The following is a 22,107-nucleotide window of genomic DNA, read 5'->3' on the forward strand; positions in this document are numbered from 1 at the left end:
AACAAGGGTTGGTATCACAAACACGTGTGCAACAGTGTGTCTATGTATATATGCAACATCTCTCTACAATAAGATCTACTGCAAGAGCAACTTAATTCCCCTTACCCTTATCTACATTACAGTCAAATCTTTGTAGTTCTACAGTTTCATACACAGATTACTTACTCGAGATGGTTTCAAGTTAATTATTTTAAGAGCGTAATTGGGACACTGAATAATTGAGGAGTAGACGTATTTTCCATTTCCCATTGTCTGTTTGCTTGAGTACAAGTGTGCTGCCAACCTGAAGAGATTTTTTTTTTTTATTATCCTAGTGCAAGCAGAGTATGAGCAAGATATGATGAGGAACTTGGCCATGACATGCTTTCTCTTTCCTTGTGATATAGCCCATGGATAGTTTATTCATAATATCCCCATTCTGCTGTCAAGAGTGACGCGACCACAATGATCACTGTATAGAATTCTAATTGTGTTGTCAAGTTAAAACCGGTAAAATTAAAATATCAAACAGACTCCAAATTAGTATGTACAGAGATTCTTAAGTCATTTTTATGATGATAAATTACCTTCTTAACCATATTTCATTATATTAATTTATTGACTGTGTTCAATTAAATATTCAGCAGACCAGTTTTCCCTCACCTAATGACCATGTTGCAGTGGGCACACATGGGCGTGCGAGTCCCAGCAGGGATGTGTTCTGCCATTTGGACCAGAGAGTCCTCATCTTTAGGGTGGGGCTGAGGCGCAGGTCGGGCTGGGACAGGACCCCTTGGAACACTAGCACTTCCATTACCCTTCATACCAAACGACGGTGTGATTAAACCAGTCCGTGGACGGAGCCCTGTGGGAGGTGAAGGCCAAATTGGTTAGGCAACAGAAATGCAAAAGGAAAGAGTAATAGATAGAAACTCAAAAAAGTGAGGACTTGCAACATCACAAAGGATGCATGTGTATGTGTGTGTGTCTGCGTTTTCTTCCCAGGTGTGTATTTGACCTCTACCCTCTTTGTCTATACACCCAGCAGGTGTCATGGCGGTGCATGCAGCTGGCTGACTACTGTTGTCACAACCTTGGATTCACCACATCAATCTTCAGCAACGCACAGAATCTTTCACTCCACTTTCGACACATTCCTATGGCATATGTGCATGCATACACATGACCAAACGCACACAACCACATACACACACACATAGACCACCAAGACATTCCCACAGCTAAAACCCAGACACCTGGCTAAACATGTAGCTTAGCCTTTGATCTCCACGTGGTGGATGGAGAAGTGTTTTTGTATGTATGTGCATGGTGAGACAACAGCCACCTTTGGAGCTTGGCTTTACAATTACATGTCATGTTGTTAAGTATCTGTCTTTGGGCAGGGGGTGAGCTGTTTTTACATTTGATGTTAGCTATCAGGGCATTAATTTAAACCCTCATCATATAAAAAGATGGCTTAAATTGAAGCTTGGGTTCGACAGATGGAGGCAGCTTGCAGATGCCATAGATACAAACCTATAAGACTGCTTAAACCAGGATTCCTTGCAAAGAAAAAAAAAGTGACACTAATGTGTTAGTTGTAATTAAAAGTCATCTTAGGGTCAAACAATTTTACATGGTTTGACTTATCAACCTGTTAGGGAAGCAACCATTGATTACAGCAACATGCACCTCATAAGGTTGTGTTCAAATATGAAGCTCATTCAGGAATGGGGGGGAGCAGTTAGTTGTGTGTGTGTGTGTGTGCTCGCGTTTTCAAATTTCAACACCATGTCAATTTGTTTTACAATGTGCATTTGCAACAAGGTTGTGAAGGCCTTGCTAGCTCAGCTGCAGCTCAGCATTCAAAATGGGTCAGTGGCTCACTGCTGCTGGGGTGCTATACGGCTGGTAGTATATTTTCATGATCCCTGGTCCCTGGGTGAGTGACTACATTTACGATTTTTGTTGAGCGGCAGTTACATAAGGAAGAGAAATGGAGGAGTAGACTTGGTCTAAAAGACTGGATGGTAATAAAAGCTGCAGCATAGGCTGGTTATGTTCATATAGAAGAAAACTTGCTTACAAATAAACAGACAAATAATTATATAGATATTCATTTTAAGTAAATAGATGATAAACAGGATAATGCACTGAAAAAACATTCAAACTTGGAATTTCTGGGCCGAGTGCAGACGGAGCACGGGTATTATACTGCAGCTCTGTGGCATACCCTTAAAACTTTATTCATAACTCCTGACAGGTCCCTTCAGTAAATATTATCTTTCTGACAGAGTAGTACTGCTACACGTGTGACTGAGCAAGGCAGCACAGAAAGAGCCGGGCGTTCTCGCCTGCTTAATGGGCTTCCACAGAGGAAAAAGACGAGAAAAGAAAAAGAAAGTCTGAAATGACCTATTTCACAACATATGTCACGCTACAACCATGGAAAATAAGCCTCTTTCCCTTGCTAACTGGCTGCAACAACATTCAGTCCAACAGCAGTAAATCAGTTTTACACTTTGCCAGGATTTGGAACCAAACATTTTTTTTGTATGAGAAAAAATAACACTTTTTAACTGTAGGGGGGGATATATTCATCAATAAAAGTACATACTTGAAAGAAGATTGTGTTTAATTTCTAAATGAGAGTTTATTTTGAGCAATATATTTGGGGGAGTCTACATTTTGAGTATGCATGTGTTCCCCGTGACTTATTCTAAGAAAACAGCTCAGGCACCCACTCCGCTAGTTAATTTAGTGAAAAAACACCACAACATGCCTACAGTAAAAAGAAAAACCCTCACACACAGGCACACATATATACTTTTGTTGGATTTGGCAGCATATTTAATGAACTATTCCACAGATTTTATGCAGTAATTGGTTCAACAGAAAATGTATTTTAGTCACTGAAACCCATGTATTATGTATTTATACTGTAATCTGTAATATGTGTTCACGAAGGTGGAAATGTTATTTCAGTCAGTTAATAAGAGACATGCCAAATGTGGTTTGGTCCCAAGTCTATAAATCATATTTCACACATCAGGGAAAATGACATCTGGCAATAATAGTAACTAGTGCTCATTGTGAATTGTGTGAAAAAAGTGAATGAAAACCCTTTTAAGATGTGCTGCTATCACAAGTAGACAGGAAAGAACACACACACACAGTGTTTACCCGGGGTCGCTGCGGGTCCTTTGATCATGGTCTTGACAACTGCAGACTCATGGCTGCTGAGCTCTGGCTCCTCTGCCTCCTCACTGTGTGAAGACAAAGATGATATGTAAATCAATATGTTTTGTAATTAAATTAATTTAATTAAAAGCAACACACCAGAAACCATTCCCCTTCACATCAAATGTTTAATGACCTCAATTTACATTCCTAAAGTGCAAAATACCTAATTACTATTTGCATTCTGCTCAGTCAGAGTGATCTGACTTCTGTGAGTATGTAAATATATATATATATATATATATATATACACACACACACACACACATATATATATATATATATATATATATATATATATATATATATATATATATTTACAAAGACGTTGTCCCCAGCAAAATATCTTCAAGAGCGCACTGTACTCATAGCCACCGTCAAAAAATAAAGCATAACGACAAGAAAAAAAAAAGATTACCACAGTCTAATTTTTCAAGTTCCTGTCAAAATACAGTGAGACAAACTCCAGACCACCTACCTGCTGACAGAGCAGAGACAAATATGGTACCAACCAAAACACAGCATGCAGCTGCAGCCAAAACAGTACAGTACTCAACTTCACGGTGCACTTCCTTCTTATGAGTACAGTACGCACAAAAATGTTGCCCATGTGCCACTTTCATAGCAGAACAGAGTCCAGGCCACCCCGTCTAATGATGGATAGGAGACGAGTGGGTTTGCACAGCACAATTTATATGACTCAACAGAGAGTAATTGACAACAGTGGAGTGAAATATAGCATGGTGTAATCAACAAAAGTGCCCATTCCAGATGTATTGCAGACAGATGCCAGACTACCAGTGCTAATGATGGAGGGGAGACAACGTTCTCATGCTACAGCACAGATTTTGACCACATTCATTTCACCCCGCTCTGTGAAGTATCTGTGTATTTTTTTTCAACAAGTACTGTACATAGAGGTGAATTTTATAACCACCCCACTCTGAAGGCACATCGTATAGGTTGGGACATTTCTCTGACGTTGTGAGGAAGCTTAATGGGTCCCCCTGGAAACACTGGCTGTCCATTTTCATGGGTTCCAAGAAATAAAACCAAATTTCGCATTTGGGTCAAAGGCTGAGTAACTTTAAAGGACCACAGTAAAATTTAGTGGTGATCACATCAAATGATGCTAGTACACTAATTCAAATGAGGGAATAGAGAAAATGACCTCATGGGAGCAAGGGTATTTCCTGTCTGTCTACACAAAACAGATACATTTTGCATGCTAGGTTTTCAGTTCATATTTAGTGAGTGCTATTCACTTGCAGAGTGTAACAGATTTAGTCTCTAAAGAAATATAGACATGTTATATACATGGCATTGTTGTGAATACTGGCCCAAGGTTTAACATGACAAGATCTAAGGCGGCACATTTTTTTCTGAGGGCAACATATTCTGTGGGTTACACATTCTCTCTCAGGTCAAAATGTTCTCTCGCAAGACAAAACATGTGTCTCTGAGCAAAATACTCCCTCATGATACAGTTCTTCAGAGCCAAATGTGCTCTTATTGGGGGAAAAAAACATTTCTGGGAGACGCATTTGCTTCAAGGAAATTTTAGTTCTCTTCTTTAAGATTGCATTGATCAATTGGCCACTAATTCTAACTATCCATCTGAAATGATAAAAGTCCCTCCACATTATGTGTCATTATTGGGTTTATTATTATTAGGAAGGTTTTCTTGTTTCAATGAAATTAAGTATTTTCTGCAACAGGAGGAGGAAGCCCTGCATTCGGATGGCTCATACAACAGGTGCTCTTTAGTGGGGCCAGGTAAAAGTAAAAAAAAAAAAAAAATCCAGCAAGTCTTGCTGGATATCTGTCCTTAAGTGGTGCAGACAACCATGGAAAAAAACCAAGGCACTCTGTCTACAGGTTAAATAACAGTGAATTTATTCTTCAAGCATTGGTAATCAAGCAGACCAACGCATATCGACTTAGGGACTCCCTGAGAGACCCTGATGCCTCTGCTCAAAGAATAAATTCACTATATTATTTAAGCTGACGATGGAGTGCCTTAGTTTTTTCCATGGTTGTCTGCACCACTTATGGACAAATATCTAGCTTCCTGGATTTTGTTTTTAAATAAAATATTAAAAAATATTTTTTGGAGGTTTTAAAGAGCAGAATGGGGGATCTTTGAAACTCATTTCATCATTAACTTCCTGTCTTGTGGGCATCACTGCTGCAGAGAGATGAGCTCGTCCAGCTATTGAAATAAAGGGAGCAAAATGTCTCTGCTCTTCAACCAAACATGGCCCCAGGCCTCAAACATCACTGCCTTTTAAAATGATGCAAAATGAATAACCTCTCTATGAGTAACATGGACTGTGTGTATGTGTGTTTAAATACGTGTGTGTTCATCAGGGGCAGCTGAGGAACTTGGGTGGGCCAACAATCTCTCCCCAGACATATTACACCCATAATGCATAGTTGTAGCCGATGCCAACAATTGGATCACTGCTGTCTTCCCCTTGTGCCTGGCTGTTAGGGGACTCATGGGAGACAAGTGTTATGGCAACTGCAGTCATAGTTACATTGAGTTGTGCCTGTATGTTTTGTGTGAGCGGGAATGAAAGAGTCAAAGAGAAGAGGAAGAAGAAGAAGAAGAAGAAGAAGAGAGCGAGAGAGAGAGAGAGAGAGAGAGAGAGAGAGGGAGGTGAATAGACAAGCTGGGGGAGACAGAGAGAAAGAGAGGGGAAGAATGTTGCACTTGTGTGTGTGCTGGCTTCATCTCTGTAGATGCTCTGTGTTTCAGCTGCCCTCCCCGCCTCTGCCGTGACATTCCCTGTGCACACACTTCATTTGAACACACAGGACATCCATAATATCAAATGGTCCCTAAAGAGCAGGGGGTTCATTTGATTCATTTTAGCACACAGGACTACCTCGAAAATCATTGATCCAAACTTTCTAATCTTGGAAAGTGCAACTATGTAACTCTGGAAAAGTAGGCGTGAGATATGTGGAGAGAAGAGGAGAGGAGAGGAAAAGAGAGGAGAAAAGAGGAGAGGAGAGGAGAGGAGAGGAGAGGAGAGGAGAGGGTAAATTTACCTAAAGACATAGACCGCATTAACTGGAGAGGAGAAGAGAGGGTCTCCCTCCTCTGTGCCTGATTGATGCCAAGACACCCTTTGATGTAAGAAGAGAAATAGAATACAGTGTTTAAACTAATACAATAAACACCATTTGACAGAGAGAGTTGGTCAAATAGCATTCTCACACAAGCCACATTTCATTCAGTAGTTGTTACTTTCAGTGCATTCTGAAAAGGTGAATCTCAACTGAATGGATAAATGGTTAGAAAGGGCCTCTGATTAATATACACATTGTTAAACACTAAACAAGCTCAGTGTAACGACAAGGACTGTGATAAATGCACCCAGCAGACTGTTGTGTTAGCATCGATTCCAGCTAATCAGCCTATAGCCGGCACAGTCCTAATCTAAGTACTCTCCATAGGAAAGAGACTGTCAGACTGCAGAACATACCTCTTCATTCTCATTATCAGCTCATCATTTTGTACGCTGTGGTGCTCACTAACTTCTTACAGCTACAGCCAGTGACAAAACTACACTGAATTTGGCTATAGCCTGGTAGTGCCAAATGGCTGCCATCCCATTACCATCTTTATTACATTACATTTACACTCTAACTATTATAACAATTTTGCATAAATCAACAGCACCTCCACCCCTGCTTTTAGTTTCTTTTCTGCAATTCTGCAATATTTTTAACTGCTTGTAAATGTGAGTGAAATGAAAGTAATCAGATTCATTCTAACGATTTACAGGTTGGATTAATTTAACAAGTCACTCTTTACTGCTGACTCCACAACTTCTCTTTATAAATCATTTGATTTTCCCATCTGCATTCTGATACTTTAGTCAGTGGTTCCAAACTTTGTTTGCCTTGTGACCCCCTCAAATGTTTTTTTGGCTTTGCATTTAATTTGATAACATCATCCTATTGAGCAAAATGGTCCTGTAAAGAACAGGAAACGCATCATCCTCATCATGCTATTAGGCTATTTTAGCTCTGTGAAATTATAGGCTGTAGCGCCATCTATTCAAATTATCTGGACGGACAAGCTAACAACATTCATTCACATTAGCTGGGGTAATTGGCTAACAACAGGTGACAAGTAGAACAGGAAATAAGATGCTCCCCAGTCCTTCATTCATTAGAGCCAATTACAGTGTGGCTCGTTAATATTCTCCACCATTCAGGACAATTACAGGGGAGCTTAATTGTATTCTGCTAGACTGTGATTGGTTGATTAATGGAGAGCCCCGCTGTTTTGATTCAATAGTAGCCTGTTAGAGCGCTGACCATCTGGACGTACTGGGCCACATATGAACCTTGTTAACTAAAGGGATGATTAAAGAGAGATGGGAGGAAGAAGGGACAGAGAGAAGAATACATTTATTTTATTTTTATGTCCTTATCTTCCCTGTTTTGTCTGTGCATTATACTACTTTTTACATTAATACACCGCCAACTTTTACACTTGTGTATCACAAATGTATTGATGGCCTTGCTCTGCATCTCCCTTCTTGTTTCTGTGTTTGTCTTATCTTCTATGTTTGCCTGGAGTCTATTTACAGCACTACGTGCCGCCTGATAATGAGACTTCTTGTTTGCTGGTATTAAATGATAATGAGGCAAAAATAATACATTTCAGTGCCCCCGCTACTCACATATGTAAAGTAACCCCTTGTGTACTGTAGTTCCAACAAGAACTTGTATTATGAATCTCATAAATGTGTTGGTTTTGTTTGAGCATTGAACAAATGGTCCATTAACATAGCTGAGTGCTGTCCAGCAGCTCTCTCCATCACACAACAGATGGTCTATAATTTAACACTGTGATATTCTTTGGATCAAATTCAATCCTCACACACACTATACTATCCATGTGTGCGCATTTTTCATACACACAAACACACACAATAACAAAGACATCCATCTATACAGACACCCACTCAGACTCACATGCACACACGCTCTTCATACTTTACGGTTTAAATGTCCACAGTTGTGTCCACAAGTCAATGACTGATCTCTGTGAGATGCTGCCAAGTTGTTTCACAGTGACCACAGAATGTCATAGTTGGTATGAATTGTCTCCACAGAGACATATGGACCATGTCCTCTGGTGTTGGCGTGGTATGAAAAAGCACGGCTTTTGCACTGCCATGAGTGATGTGTACAGTGGACTCAAGGACTTTGTTTGCATCGTGGGTTAAAAATAGGTATACCTATGAACAAAATATTTACTAATAACTAAAACAATTCTATGATAAGAATGAATAAGAAGCCTCTCCTCTAGAACCTAATGTTACAATAAAAAAAATAAAGTATTTTCTATCCTAAAGTCTCTAGGTTTGCTAGTGCTATCAAGCATTAGTTGATGAGAGTTATTAGTGGGAAGCTGCATGCATCACAGCATGTATCAACACATTGTATCACACTATTTGTGAACTAGATTATTATATCATGTAGTCACTTTTTCCTGGACCCAGACCTGGACAAAAAAAAAAAGAAATAAAAAATTGTTTTAATTTAATAATAGTGTAAAACAGCAGTTCCAAGCAGTTTAGACTATTTTTAGCTTTACAGCTGATGCTAGTTTTGTCCAGGTCTGCCCTATCTACCTCTTGTTCTTTGGCAGGTGCAGTTCACTGACGCTTCGATGCTTCTTCTTCTTCCTCAAGCGTAGTGGCGGAACCTGAGTTACTGGAGTGATGAGCAGTGCATCCAGTAATGACTGAGATGCTGCCTTCTCAGGAGACCAGCAGGGTTTGCTTTGATCAGTTGTTCTGACCATTCATGACACATTGGGGAAAACAAAGGGGTTTGAGGGGAATTCAATGAAAAGCTGAAAAGAATAGGTTGTTGATGGAGAATATACAGAAAGAGGAAAAGAATCCATACACACACATATAAAACACCCACACTACACTGGCATACTTTTATTTACCTTGCCTGAAATGGACTACAGCACTCAGCGTTTATGTTTTGTGTGGGCTGTTTTGGAGCGCTGGGGGTTAGGGGAGGGGGGCAGGGTGCGGCTCTGGGCAAGAAGTCCAGAGGACATGACAGGAGCTCTCTCCTGTTTACAAATACACACACACACATAAACACATACACACACCCATATACCGTAAGATAATGGCAGAAGACAGGAGCAGTGAACAGTGAGTGCTATTAAATGTCTCAATGAAAAATACAAAACAAAAATACAACATCATGTACGTAAGTGCGACAGCTTGGCATTGAATTGGCTTGAATGCAAAGTTAATTTATGTGTAGATCCTGCAATATTTAAGTGAGAATCATCATAACCTTGTACCTGACTGGTTTGGTAGATAACACGTGATGACGTGCTGATATATGAGATACACCACTATTGACTTGGCCTTGGGAACTGAGAGGACAGAGATTGGACAGATACATGTAGTTAAAGCAATTAAATTACCTGTCACTGAAAAGCTTATTTCATGTGCAAAATATATTAAAGCTGTATACAGCACCTGTGTTTAGGTGAAAGGTCAATTTGAGCTTGTGATGCCTTCTGAGACTCAATAGCAGGACTGTTTAATTTATGGTCATCACCATCATGCCTTGTCACATGGTTACTGGACCCAACCTTTTCTGAGTCTGTGCTGTCCTCTAGTGGTAGTAAAGGGGAACTGCTAGACCAAGACAAAAATTGTGTTCAGTTAGATTTTTGTCAAAGCCTTTTTTTGGACCTTTTATGTATCTTTGGGTAATTCTGTGAGCTTTCATCAAATATCCCAGTCTCAATGTACCTTTCAGTGGTGCACAGTTGAAAGCTTGGTGGTTCTGTAAAGGTGCCATCTGAAGCAGCTGGACTTTGGACAGGGACAATATCAGAAGATCTCTCTGGTGCTTGGTTTTGAACTAGTGACTGGTTGCTACCAGCTGAGGAATAAAGTCCTACTGTTTCCGCATGTAAAACACTAAAAGCAGGTGAATCAGATGCTAGAGTCTGGGTACAAACAGGACTCGGCTCAAGAAAAGACTGTGGCATGTTGGCTGGCAAAAACACATCAAGTGAAGTGTCATTTGGACTTTGGGTGTGGGAGGATGATATTTGGGTTTGGCCAGTGTAGGGTAAAGGTGCCAGCATTGGAGCTGATGCATAGTTCATATTAGATGAACATGTTGGTTGCATGTGACAAAACATGTCAACAGAACTTGAATATGACATTGGGATGGCAACTACATGAAAGTGTGTTGTGGATGACACATTGTTCTCTTGATTTTGGGCTTTTAAGACACTGCCAGGATTGGAAAGGAGGACATGGTTGGGTTTTGTGGCATCCTCCTCTGGCCTTTGCTGATTGGCAGATGACATTGCTGACTGTGGCTGTGGTTGGTCAAAATAAACAGATGTCGGCATGGCCTCCACATCATTCACTCCACTAAAGGTTGCGAGTAAAACACCAACTTGGTCAGAGGATTGATGCACTGGAGATCTGTCACTGGCAGATAACAGAGAGCAGAGCATAATACTATTGGGTTGGTGTGTTTTAAAGGAACACTTTAAAGAGAAGTTGGAGTTCATTTTAGTGTAGTTAGTGTGAGTGAAAGTGTGAAAAAGATGCACTTATGTGAAATCAGTGTTATAGCTTGCGAAATCCAAGTGCATCAAATTAATCTTCAGTCTGCAGAATATTATTGTACAGCATTTATATTTTTTTCATAAAAGACTAGAATTTGTCAGTTAGTTCGTGTGATTTCATGAAAGGCCTGTTTTATTTAAAAGTGATTACTGTGCTGAGTGACAATCCAAGGTGAAAAGGTGGTGTCACAAGTTCAGTTAGGTTATGATTTATACCTGACCTCCCCACTGTCTGTCTCAGATTCAGTGAGGCAACTAGAGGAGAAAAGAGTGAAGCAACCAAGGTGGTAAGGGAGTAGGAAGAAAGGAAAAAGAGTGAATAAAGAAAGGAGGGACGCCACAAACAGAGAGAAAAGGAGACAAGAAAAAAATGCAATCACTTTATTAGCTACAATATAGAATAATACTTTTTCAAACTCAAAACACAGAGAAGAAATTTCAACCACTAGATTCTCGTCTGTTTTCAAAAGGCAATGCTATTTCAATCTATGAAGAAACTACAATCAAAGTTAGCATAATCTGCAGTAAGTAAACATAGGGATGACATACTGTAAATGTGAAGGCACTGGAGGAATATTTTACATAGCAAGGGCCTTAAAATAATACTTTTGCATTACAAGCCATTTATAGCATTTTTACAGTCACTTTGCACACCATCAAACCTCCACAACCTGCTCACTGAAAAGAGCCATCCTTACTTGCGTAATCCTTGTACCATACAAAATGTCTCAAAGCACCAATCTGGGCTGTTACATCCCAGCAGCATAGCATTTAGTTTATATACACATAAACGCTTGACAGGTTGTAATCTCTTCCCATGTTTCGAACGCCAGCCACTGTTTGTAACATACAGGCCAAATTAGTGCCAATGTTAACAGATACAACAGATGTAAACAAACCGTTAAGGCTTTTAAATCTATAAAACACAGTCAAGTTCCTGCATTTAGATGTAGACGGTGTACTCTCAGGTAGACCGATGCTGGATTTACCACTTAAATAATTACTAAATTAGAGCCCTTCTTCCAACACACACATACACACACACACATACTTCATGCTACATGTATATTATAGTGGTACAGAAGGCAACAAGGCTGAAACAACAGTCTAGTGAAGTAGTATATATGTAAAGAGTGGGAATAACAGTCTTTTCCATGTGTTGCTTTCTCGGTAGCTGTATGCAGACTTCCAGAACATAATGCATGGCGTTTCTAGTCATAAATCAGAATTTCTGTTTATCATCACCATGTTTCAAAATTAATGTAGACTGAATGATTCATAACGTTTTGTCTGTACAGCTCTCAGCAAGCTGCCTCAGGCTGTTCGTCTTTTCTCATTACCGTGGGAACAGGTCCTTTTTATTGTTTCTATCGCAGCCAGCACTGACATACTGCACATATGTACTACATACTACACACAAGTACAGTCAGTATATGTGCTGCAGTAAAGACTACATGTACTGTAGTGAGTACTGAGAAAGACATTGATGTGGATTTTCAGGTGCATATTTTTCAAGTAGATCCTTTAGGATTTTTTGTTTCTCATCTTTGTTACATTGGAAAATGATGTCACACAAAGCCACACAAGGACTCACCTAATAAAGTATTTATAGTATAAGTAAGTTATTTCCTGTAGGTTTTATGGACTTCATCCTAATCATAATATTTAATGTTTTGGTGTTAATTAGTATGAAGATACTTCCATGTTTATGAAATCACTGACAGATTTCAAGTGTACACAGAAAGTAACATACAAATGCACTGTAATCAAACTCAAAATTAATGTATGATGAGTTCAAAGTGGACACACACTGATAAAAGGATGTGTATTAACACATTTTTCCACTTCAGTGGGGTGAGCTCAGCATGTATCCAATACTTAATTAAAGGTCTGAATGAGGCGAGTGCAGCGCAGACTCATAAAATAATAGTGAAGGACAAGCCCACACACAGACAGAGAGAGAAACTCCAGCAGTTCTTTTTCAAGCTCTCATCCCAGTTGTCTTTCCTTTACGTTCCCTTTTCCTATTAGTCTTCAATCTTTTAGCACTTCAACAGTCCAATTCATAAATAACCAGCTACAACAGTCAAATTGATATAGTGTGTGTACATACACAGGTGGACAGACAATCACACACACAGACACAAACACACACAGTCTACTGGACATTGAGGGTGCGAGCAGACACTCCGTGGTGCCAGTCTCTCAGCTCGTTGTACTTAGGGCCAATCACCAACCGAGTGGTGGTCTTGTTCACTCTGCCATCCAGGACACATGAGTAAGAGGAGGGGAAAAGAAGAGAAAAACAAACCAGAAGAGAGAGAAAAGAAGGATTTAGGAGAAGTAGTAGCCCTGCAAACTGCGATGAGACACACTATGAGCCATGCCACAAGGAAAGCTAGATAATACAATAAGAGCTATTACCACACACAAAAAGCTGATGACACACAGGAAATGTTTAGATGCAGTGAAGATGGCCAGTTTTTCTTTTTTTACTGTTATGATGAGAATAGAAAATGACAGAAATCAATAGGGACTAAGGACTATCCAGTAAACAGTACTCTTATCATTTCCTGTGTCAAAAGAGTCTGTCTTTATTATGTCAAAATACCACCCATGAATCATGGCCAATATGGCCTGAAATGATGATTTCACTGAGTCATGAAGTCACACATCAATGCCCACAGTGAGTTAACACGAGTGATCACGGACACATGGTGATCACATGTATTGCCACAAGCCAGCAAGAGAAATGGACAGCCAATGGATCACATCACACTGAGAACAAGGCCACAGTCCAGCCATGATTGTCAGCAACACAATCACAGGTTATACAACATGCAGCACTGCAACTACCAAATGCACAAACAACCACGAGGAGCACACCAACCATCACATCTATCCACACTCGGATTGGTAAGCAGAGATGGAAACACTTTCAGCTGCTGACATAACAGTATTTAAAATCAACATTCAATCTGAGAGGGCAATTTAATCGGAAGTACTTTTTTAACTTTTGGAGCTGCAAAGAATGGACATTCTGTACAGTACAGAGGTCTGGCTTTTGATTTAATGGCACAAATGCGATCTTTTCTCTGCTGTCTAGACAGGAAGAGCCCACACAGCATCAATACAATTCTTCCCTTACGCAGCAATAATGACCACATCTGTGCCACAGAGATTTAGAGTGAGATTTTTTGTTGCTGGGTAAGTGTAGCTTTTATGTGTTAGAGGCAGCTAATCAAATTGGTTAAATGAAATAACATTATGAAATCTATTGGAATGATACATACATTCGCTGGAATATGTATTGTTATTCCACCAAATGCGACAGACAACATCAACCGATGATAGGATGACAGGATATCAAGGTTTATCACAACCATTGCCATGCACTTACTTTGTCTTCTTGGCTGTGTCAGCGTCCTCATCTTGAGCTACTGTACATGGGACAGAGCAGAAACATTCATGAGTGTATTTTGAGAACACCAGGGCCTGTAACTTTTATAATTTGTCAGTCTTAATTTGAACTTTACTGAGCTTTTGATCTAGACAGAAGTGATACCATCAGCACTATAGTTCAGCTATGTGTGTATGCCACATGTATTGAACAACTAACAGTGCGGTAACAACAGCCTGTGTATCTGATGGTAACATACCATTCTCGGTGCCAGTGATCTGCGCCAGAATTTTAAAGGATCTGGACTGGGTGGTCCCGGTGCGTGGGCGCCAGTCCTCTGTGTCCTCCATTATGCGTTTCCTGCTGGCATCAGCATGGGTGGGCACATGGTAAAAATGAATGTCTGTGTCCACAACGTGTTTCCTGGGAGCTCTGAGGAAGGGCAGAGTTGAACAGAATACATAATATAAGCAGATTTTCTATTAATTTTACATTTCTCTGTCATGTTACATAACCAATATATAAAGAAGTAAAGATGTATTTCCTATGTCTTCTGTGATGATATTATAAGATACTTAAAGAGAAACTTCAGTATTTTTTCAACGTGGACTCTATTTTTGTGTCTAAGTGACTGGCTGAATATTTAGCTGTTTTCGACAACCCAACTCTCGCAACATTTCAGAATGACACTTCTTCTTGAGCCAGACTTGGTTCAACACAGTAACAAACAGACTGGATCAAGTGATAGGAAAAGAAAAACGTTTTATTTCTCTGTGTGGTCTTTTCCATTATGTTGTTTAATCTGAGCCTGTCAGTGGCAAAAACAAGCACTTTTAGTGGACGTACATTGACAGGTGCAATTGCCCTAAAGGATTACATTACAACCTATTTCACAGCTGCTGACTGCTCTCGCTCTATACTGGACCAATTTCAAAAATTGTTGACCCCATTAGTCACTTAGACACAAAAAGATGGGAAAGCTGGGTCCAGGCTGAAAAATATTGACCTTTCCCTTCAGGTGAAATTCTGCAGGAACCTATAAAACATTTTATAATATTCAACCTACTACTATAATTCCATCAGTATGATGTGAGGCAAAGACATGTTTTAGTTTTTTTTAGGAGGTTACTTTCATTATGGCATTTTAAATTGATGAAAGAAATTTGTTAACACACAGTCAGTTAGAGGAATGACAATAAACTGCTGATGTTTATATTGCAGGTTGCATGAGATGGCATGATGCACACCTCACAACTAACTAACCACAATATGTTCTTATTAGACAAGGAAAATCACACCACACTTTGTTAAATGTGTTTACTGCCTAGTTTTGAACCAGTCTGATACCTTGGTGGAAGGGGTTTTCTTGAAAACCAGTGACAGAGAAAAACAGAGGAGAAAGAAAAAACAGAAATATACTAAATAAAGGCACATAAAAAGATAACAAACACATACACAACAGTTATATAGACACAATGGAATTATGTGAAAAGACTTACTTCAAAATACTGTGAGGTCCACTAGAAGGTAGGTAAAGTAGAAGAAGACAATCAAGAAATAGAAGTATTGAGAATTAATTAGATAATTAAGAATGAATCAAAGTGAATGTTAAAAAGAGAAGAGAGTAGAAAACATGAATCTATGGACCATAACTGCCGATGCATGCACAACACAGAGCCAAAACATCTATGGAGACATTTGTTCACATCAAGATGAGGAAAAGTGAACTCTTAAATTAAGTCAGTTTTATTTTCAACCACATGGTGGTGCTGCTGAATTGTCTATTGTTCCACTGTTAGTCATTATTTGGACAGTTTGGAAAGTATTGAGATTTTTTAAAATTGTTTTCTATTCAACTGGTGTTCAAAAACATTGCTTGGTGAATTTGCGGTATAATCATAATTTCAAAAGATGTGTGTTTATGTAGGATGTATCTATGGACTGTGTGTGTCTGTGTGTGTGCACTCTTCCTTGGCAACAGGGTGCTGACAGGCCCCTTACTAATTGGCTGTCAATAAATCAACTCCTAGGACAAATACACACACATATACACACACAGGGGTATTGGAGATTTTTGAGGCGCTGCTGTCAATAAATCACCTATAAATACACCCACCCACCAACACACTCACCTTGCACACTGAATAGACTGATTTATGAGTGTCTCTCAACACATTCTTGTCACAGCAGCAGCCGTGTGGGTGTGCGAATGTTGACAGCTCTGTGCAAGCCTGGTCCCACACTTACAGTTATACTGGAAGTGTCTGACAATATAGCGTGTGTGTGTGTGTGTGTGTGTGTGTGTGTGTGTGTGTGTGTGTGCGAGCGCCGCTTGTCTGACAATATTTGTGATTTACAGTTGAGGTAAAAATATGCTGCAGCCTTGGCATATTTATCACATACAAAGGGTTTGATTGATTTGAATTAGCTGCGTGCATGTGTGCAGTTTTTGCATAATATAAATTGATCAAATGAAACGAAATTAAGCAAATCAAACTATAAAACATCATCAGGAATAATGTTCTGCAGTAAACTAATAAGCAAATGCATGCAGATGTCACGATACAGTTGGCACACACAAAGAGAGGCGGAAGGTTAAAAAGGAAGGGATGCAGTCAGAACCAGACATGCTTCAGAGACTAACTTTGTGACTTGACGATGTGCTGCAGTCTGCAAAGCAGAGAGACACAGTTTGAAAGGAAAAGAGAAAAACAGAGAACACTGACATACACATGTCCAAATTCTTGCCATTTTACAGTATCATTATCCAAAACTGTAAAATAAATATTCCCTCTGAAACGAAGCACACCACACAGCTCATCTACAGCATGAAAACAACATGCAAGGACAGACACACATGCTGCCTTATACTGTCCGCAATGGAATAAATCAAATGGATTCGCTAATACTGGAAGAAAAAAAACTGCTGCTTTTTCTACAAAGAAGTCAGGGGAAAAATGTGAATTTGAGTAATTCTCAAATATTACATATTTCATGAAAAGTGCTTTCCCAAAAAGAGTCAGTCCATAATTCATGAATGCCTACACAACATTATACCTGCAACTGTATATTGATCATCAGTGAGAGCGTATGCTGATCTCTACTGTTGAACTGATAACTATAAAATACAAAATAAATATACTATAATAACTTCATCATGCACACATACTCAATATTAATGAACTACAAGTATTAAATAGTGTCAAGCTAACAGGCTCTCATCTTATGGTCCAGTCTGGTCCACAGTGTATTGACTAGTGTAACATGATTTTGCCTGCATGATCTACCACAAAGTCAGTAAAAACTTACCACTCCTACAGTAACTGTCTATAAACTCAGATGAACATTCACAAGGAAATGTCAACTTGAAGGAAGCAAGTCAAAACTATACAAATACAGACAGATCAAGACCCTGTTTCAATAAAATAGTGTACTCTATTAAATGTAATCTGTGATACATGGGGAAGACTATGTACCCAACTGAATTGCAGCTAGTGTGCCTGTGCATGTGTGCATGGCTGCGTGTTGTAAGATTATATTGTGCAGATCAGATTCTCACAGAAAGAGAAACCAACAAACCTTTTGTCAGTGTATCGCCAAGAGAAAAGAGCATAGATAGCATCAACATGAAATAAATGGAGAGATTCTGAGTAAGAAAAGGAGCATATTCAATCCATCTGACTGAATAAGTGAATGAAAAAAATGCTTGTGTCTTAGTCCGTGTGGAGAGAGAGACTATTTGTAAAGCTGCATGGATTCAGAGCTGAAACCCTTACTGACTGACGCATTTGCTACTAGAGCAAAGAGAATGCCACACAGCTTGAGTTACCAACACAGACTATATATACTCAGCTTAGTCATAGCATCATGGCATAGTTATACTCACTATGCCTCTGGACACAGAAGAGTTGGGGTTAAGACAGAAACAGAGGGAGGGGAAGGGGGGGGACAGATGATGGTGGGAATTATGTTGAGAAAGATAGGAGCAGACAGCTTGGGTGTGAAGCATGACAGGGGAAAAGTTAAACATGATGAATTAACACATACCGTATATTGACAGAAAAGAAAGAAGAAAGAAGAGGCAGAGAGGGTAAATGTAGTAGATGAGGGTTTTGACCCTCTTCAAATGTTAAGGACACGTTAATGCTGATGACGACTGTTGAACCTCCATATAGAATATAGTGGAGAGGTCCACTTTCACTTACAGTAGCGGCGCGGAGACATACTTTTTTTTACATAATATCATCAATGATTCATGAAACATGAAAGCAAAGAGATAAGAAAGATGTTGTCAAAGCTTCACTATTTTACTTTCATTTTGCATATTTGTAGTGATTTCTAATTCTATATCCATTCCAAGATTTAACATAAACTGTATGTTTATGTTAAATACTTTGACCCATTATTTTAACAGGACAAAAAAATCCATAATTTCTCATGTTTTCCATCACATGATTAAATTTCCCTTTAACAGAATTTCCCTTCCGGAGTTCCTACAATAAGCAGATGGTACAATAATACATTCCAACTTGCTTACATATCAGTCTTTCCAGACTAGTAGCTTGAGTTCTCTGACATGACACAGTACACAAATAACCAAGAGTATTTCTGTTTGGCTGCATAATTTTTCTTAATGGAAAGTTTACTAAACTCAGACTGTCACTTTTTAATGCTACAATAAACAACAGTAGCAAACAGAGGCATCCTAATTAGCTTTTTCCTGCTAACTCCAGCAAGTATCTCAATACTGTGTGTGCGGTACAGCAAACATTTCCTATGTTTCTTCTTCTATAAACACCAACACACATTTGATTCTGATTTAATGAGAGGAACTTTGAAAATCATTGCCAACATTTTAAGATTCCAAGACAGAGTCTAGCATGCGTGGTCAGGGCACTGCAGGGAATAAACAATTTTCAGTAAGGAACATAAACTTTTCAAACTACCAACTAAGTAAATCATGACAGAAATAGACTTTCTTGTAAACTGTATACTTGTCTAACTTAAACAGAAAAGTGGATACTGATGTAGTTAATTTAAACTTTCTTCATCTCTTTTTAATTGTCTTTCTTTTTTTTTTTTTTTTTACAAAAGTTAACAAACACCATCTAACAAATGGTAGGCTACTGTGCCTACTGGTATTTCATAATGCCTTTTTGTACTAAAATTGTATGAATCTGTGATGGATGTATCAACAGACAGCCAGCAGACACATTAACAGATATTCCCAAAAGTAGCAGCAAGAAATAGGACACATCAATAAGCTCCAATTTCACACCTTGAATAGAACCAAGACAGGGAAAGTTGGAGACAGTGTAAGTACCAAGAATTGATTTATTTGATTGGCTAGCGAGACCGCCACTCACCCATTAAACTGCATTGGCAAGGCTCCACCCTGACTCTCCAATAGGCCCCGCCTCTGCCCCATGGCCACCTCACACGCATTCTCAGTGGAGTAGAGGTTGATTGGTGTGTTATACACTGATGGCTGAGGCGGAACGAGGACAGGGGGGGACGAGGAGGAGGAGGAAGAGGATGGGTAAGAGACAGGAGGTGGAGGTGGAGGAGGAATGGTGTGGGAGGAGGCAGGGGTGAAGGCAGAGGATGGGGATGGGATAAAGGCAGCAAAAGGGGACTGTGAAGAAGGATATTCGCTCTCTGATCCGCAGCCCCCGAAAGGTCTGGGGGCCTTGTTGTAAGGGATGGTGGAAGGGCCAGAGGTGTGAGGGTGGGGATGGGGTGGAGGAGGGGGATGGGTGATGGCCACTGGTTTTATGATGTCTGATCTGTCAACCTACCGGCGTGAGGGAAGAGCATGCAAATACACACAAAAAACATCACAGCACAGCACACACTATACTGATGCCTCTTACATATATAATTTATGGGTTCAAAAATGGTTTTGTCCTATAGACTTTATATGCAGGTCATAGGTCCGCCGTATATCAAAGTTTGATCAATTAGTTTCGTGCATTTAAATGTGTTCTGGGAATAGAGAAGCATCAGTATGATTAACTGTCATTTACTATAACAAAAATATGAAGATAGTTCATGCAACAAAAATGTATGTATGGCATCGTTTCAGAAGGATGTGATCACTCAAGAAAATAATCAAACACTTACAGCATGGAACCCCAGGAGAACAGTTTTTTTAATGCTGTCTTAATGAATCAGTCACTAATAGAATCATTTTTGTAATGATGAGGATGAATAACTATGCAGGTGATAATTTACAATGAGATCAGATTCCCAAAAATAGTATTTGGCAAAAAAAAAAACACCTTCTTTCCTGCATTCAAGACTCAATAAAAAACAAATGATAAACAGCCTCTGTAAACCATTTGTGTTAGGAAGAAAACTGCCAAATTTGGCACCAAAAGCTACATCCAAATGTAAAATTGTTTTTCATATTCAAAGTATGCAGTTCTAAGAAAATATATATTCAAATTAATTCAATCAGAATTTCAATTTTCACCTGTAAAATATAATATATTATGATTTTCTTGTGTCCAAAAATAAATAATAAATAAACACTATGTCCACAAGTGTAAAGAAAAACAATTCTATTATTTCAGGGACTCTGTTACATTACCTTTGGTGCCACAGGAGGAGGTTTGGGAACACTGGAGGCCCTGAAAAAAAGTGGGAGACACAGGCCATTATTTAAGATTGCACAACCCCAAGACTTCACTGTCAATGTAATATTTCATTTGAAGAATGTCTGTTTTAGATATCTGTATATGTATTCTTATTATAGTCTTAAATTTCTGTCAGCCAACGCCATGTTTGCAAAATTGCACAAGCTTTTCAAAAATGTTCTGTTATTTATGGAGCCACTCACAACTGCTAAGACTATACTGTAAAATTTTCAGATCTTATTGAGGTTTAGACAAAATGTGGTTATGGTGAATTATGACTAAACCTGAGCTCTCAGCAAAGAGACCAACATGCAGAGATTTCTGTCATCAGCTATGAGAGAATCCAAAAAGTCTCAATGTTTCTGCGTGTCAGACTATGAAACATGAGTTGCTGGAGCTGAAAAGTTTGGTCTCTCTTAATGTTTGTGTGCTTTTGGCGGCAGCTGTTTTTAGTCCATAAAGGCCTGTATCAATCTGATACTCTTGGGTTTTGATACTCTTGATGCCTCTTGGGGCAATGTTCTCCCCTAAAGGTCATCTGAGGAACATGCCTATAATCATCCACACTGTTAAATTTACTCAGAAGTCATAGCTTCACGCGTCATCGTAATATTAATTTTACTGAGATCATTTCATCTCTGTTTACACTGATGCATTCTGTTCTTGGTTGACCTGCCTGGCTTAAGATGATATTTAGGCAATAGGACAGCACGTTCTTGACATAAAAGTAAATTGGATCAGGTTTTAATTAGCTTACAGTTAAGGATTAGTGGATTTGTTTGTTATTTAGTAAGAATATTTAAAAGTTACAGTAACACACATGGAACAAATGAATATAGCTTAAACGGTTGTTCAGTGCATCACAACTTCATTGAACATGATAAAGAGGAAAAAATATGTAAATTAAAGGTTATGTAAACTGAGGAGTAACTGAAGACATGAATGTCAGCAGCCCTGCATTCCTATCAGAACAGCCCTTCTAGACACTTCCTCAGGGACGTTCATGTCCTTCACCTCTGTAAATTTGAACTGACAGCCTTGCAGTAGCTAGAAACACATCAGTCTGCAGATACAGCCACTCATACGCCTGGCCTCCTGCTCTCTGACTCTTGTGCCCCGGCTAGCTTTAGTGTGCCAACAGTGCCCTCATATTGCCGTCGTGTTTATTCCTCATGAGATGAGAGAGTCTTAGATGA

The 22,107-nt window shown here is 39.2% G+C and overlaps 1 protein-coding gene across 7 annotated transcripts in view; it reads right to left on the reverse strand.

The window, feature by feature from the left end:
- The window catches only part of pdlim5a (PDZ and LIM domain 5a), a 64,592-nt gene that overhangs the window by 6,042 nt on the left and 36,443 nt on the right, over positions 1-22,107 (reverse strand). The window contains exons 4-19 of one of the 7 annotated variants that reach the window (XM_067611465.1): positions 20,866-20,905; positions 16,918-16,943; positions 15,773-15,793; positions 15,621-15,638; positions 14,533-14,705; positions 14,274-14,313; positions 11,090-11,128; positions 10,038-10,733; positions 9,759-9,917; positions 9,578-9,652; positions 9,206-9,337; positions 8,880-9,044; positions 8,732-8,749; positions 6,277-6,354; positions 3,163-3,245; positions 643-844 (exon numbers count right to left, since the gene is read on the reverse strand). In XM_067611465.1, the coding sequence (XP_067467566.1) occupies positions 643-844; positions 3,163-3,245; positions 6,277-6,354; positions 8,732-8,749; positions 8,880-9,044; positions 9,206-9,337; positions 9,578-9,652; positions 9,759-9,917; positions 10,038-10,733; positions 11,090-11,128; positions 14,274-14,313; positions 14,533-14,705; positions 15,621-15,638; positions 15,773-15,793; positions 16,918-16,943; positions 20,866-20,905 (1,965 nt within the window). The other 6 variants (XM_067611455.1, XM_067611478.1, XM_067611474.1 and 3 more) reach the window with 6 other exon arrangements.

Source organism: Thunnus thynnus, chromosome 2 (assembly GCF_963924715.1).
Source record: "Thunnus thynnus chromosome 2, fThuThy2.1, whole genome shotgun sequence".
Classification (NCBI taxonomy): Eukaryota; Metazoa; Chordata; class Actinopteri; order Scombriformes; family Scombridae; genus Thunnus; species Thunnus thynnus.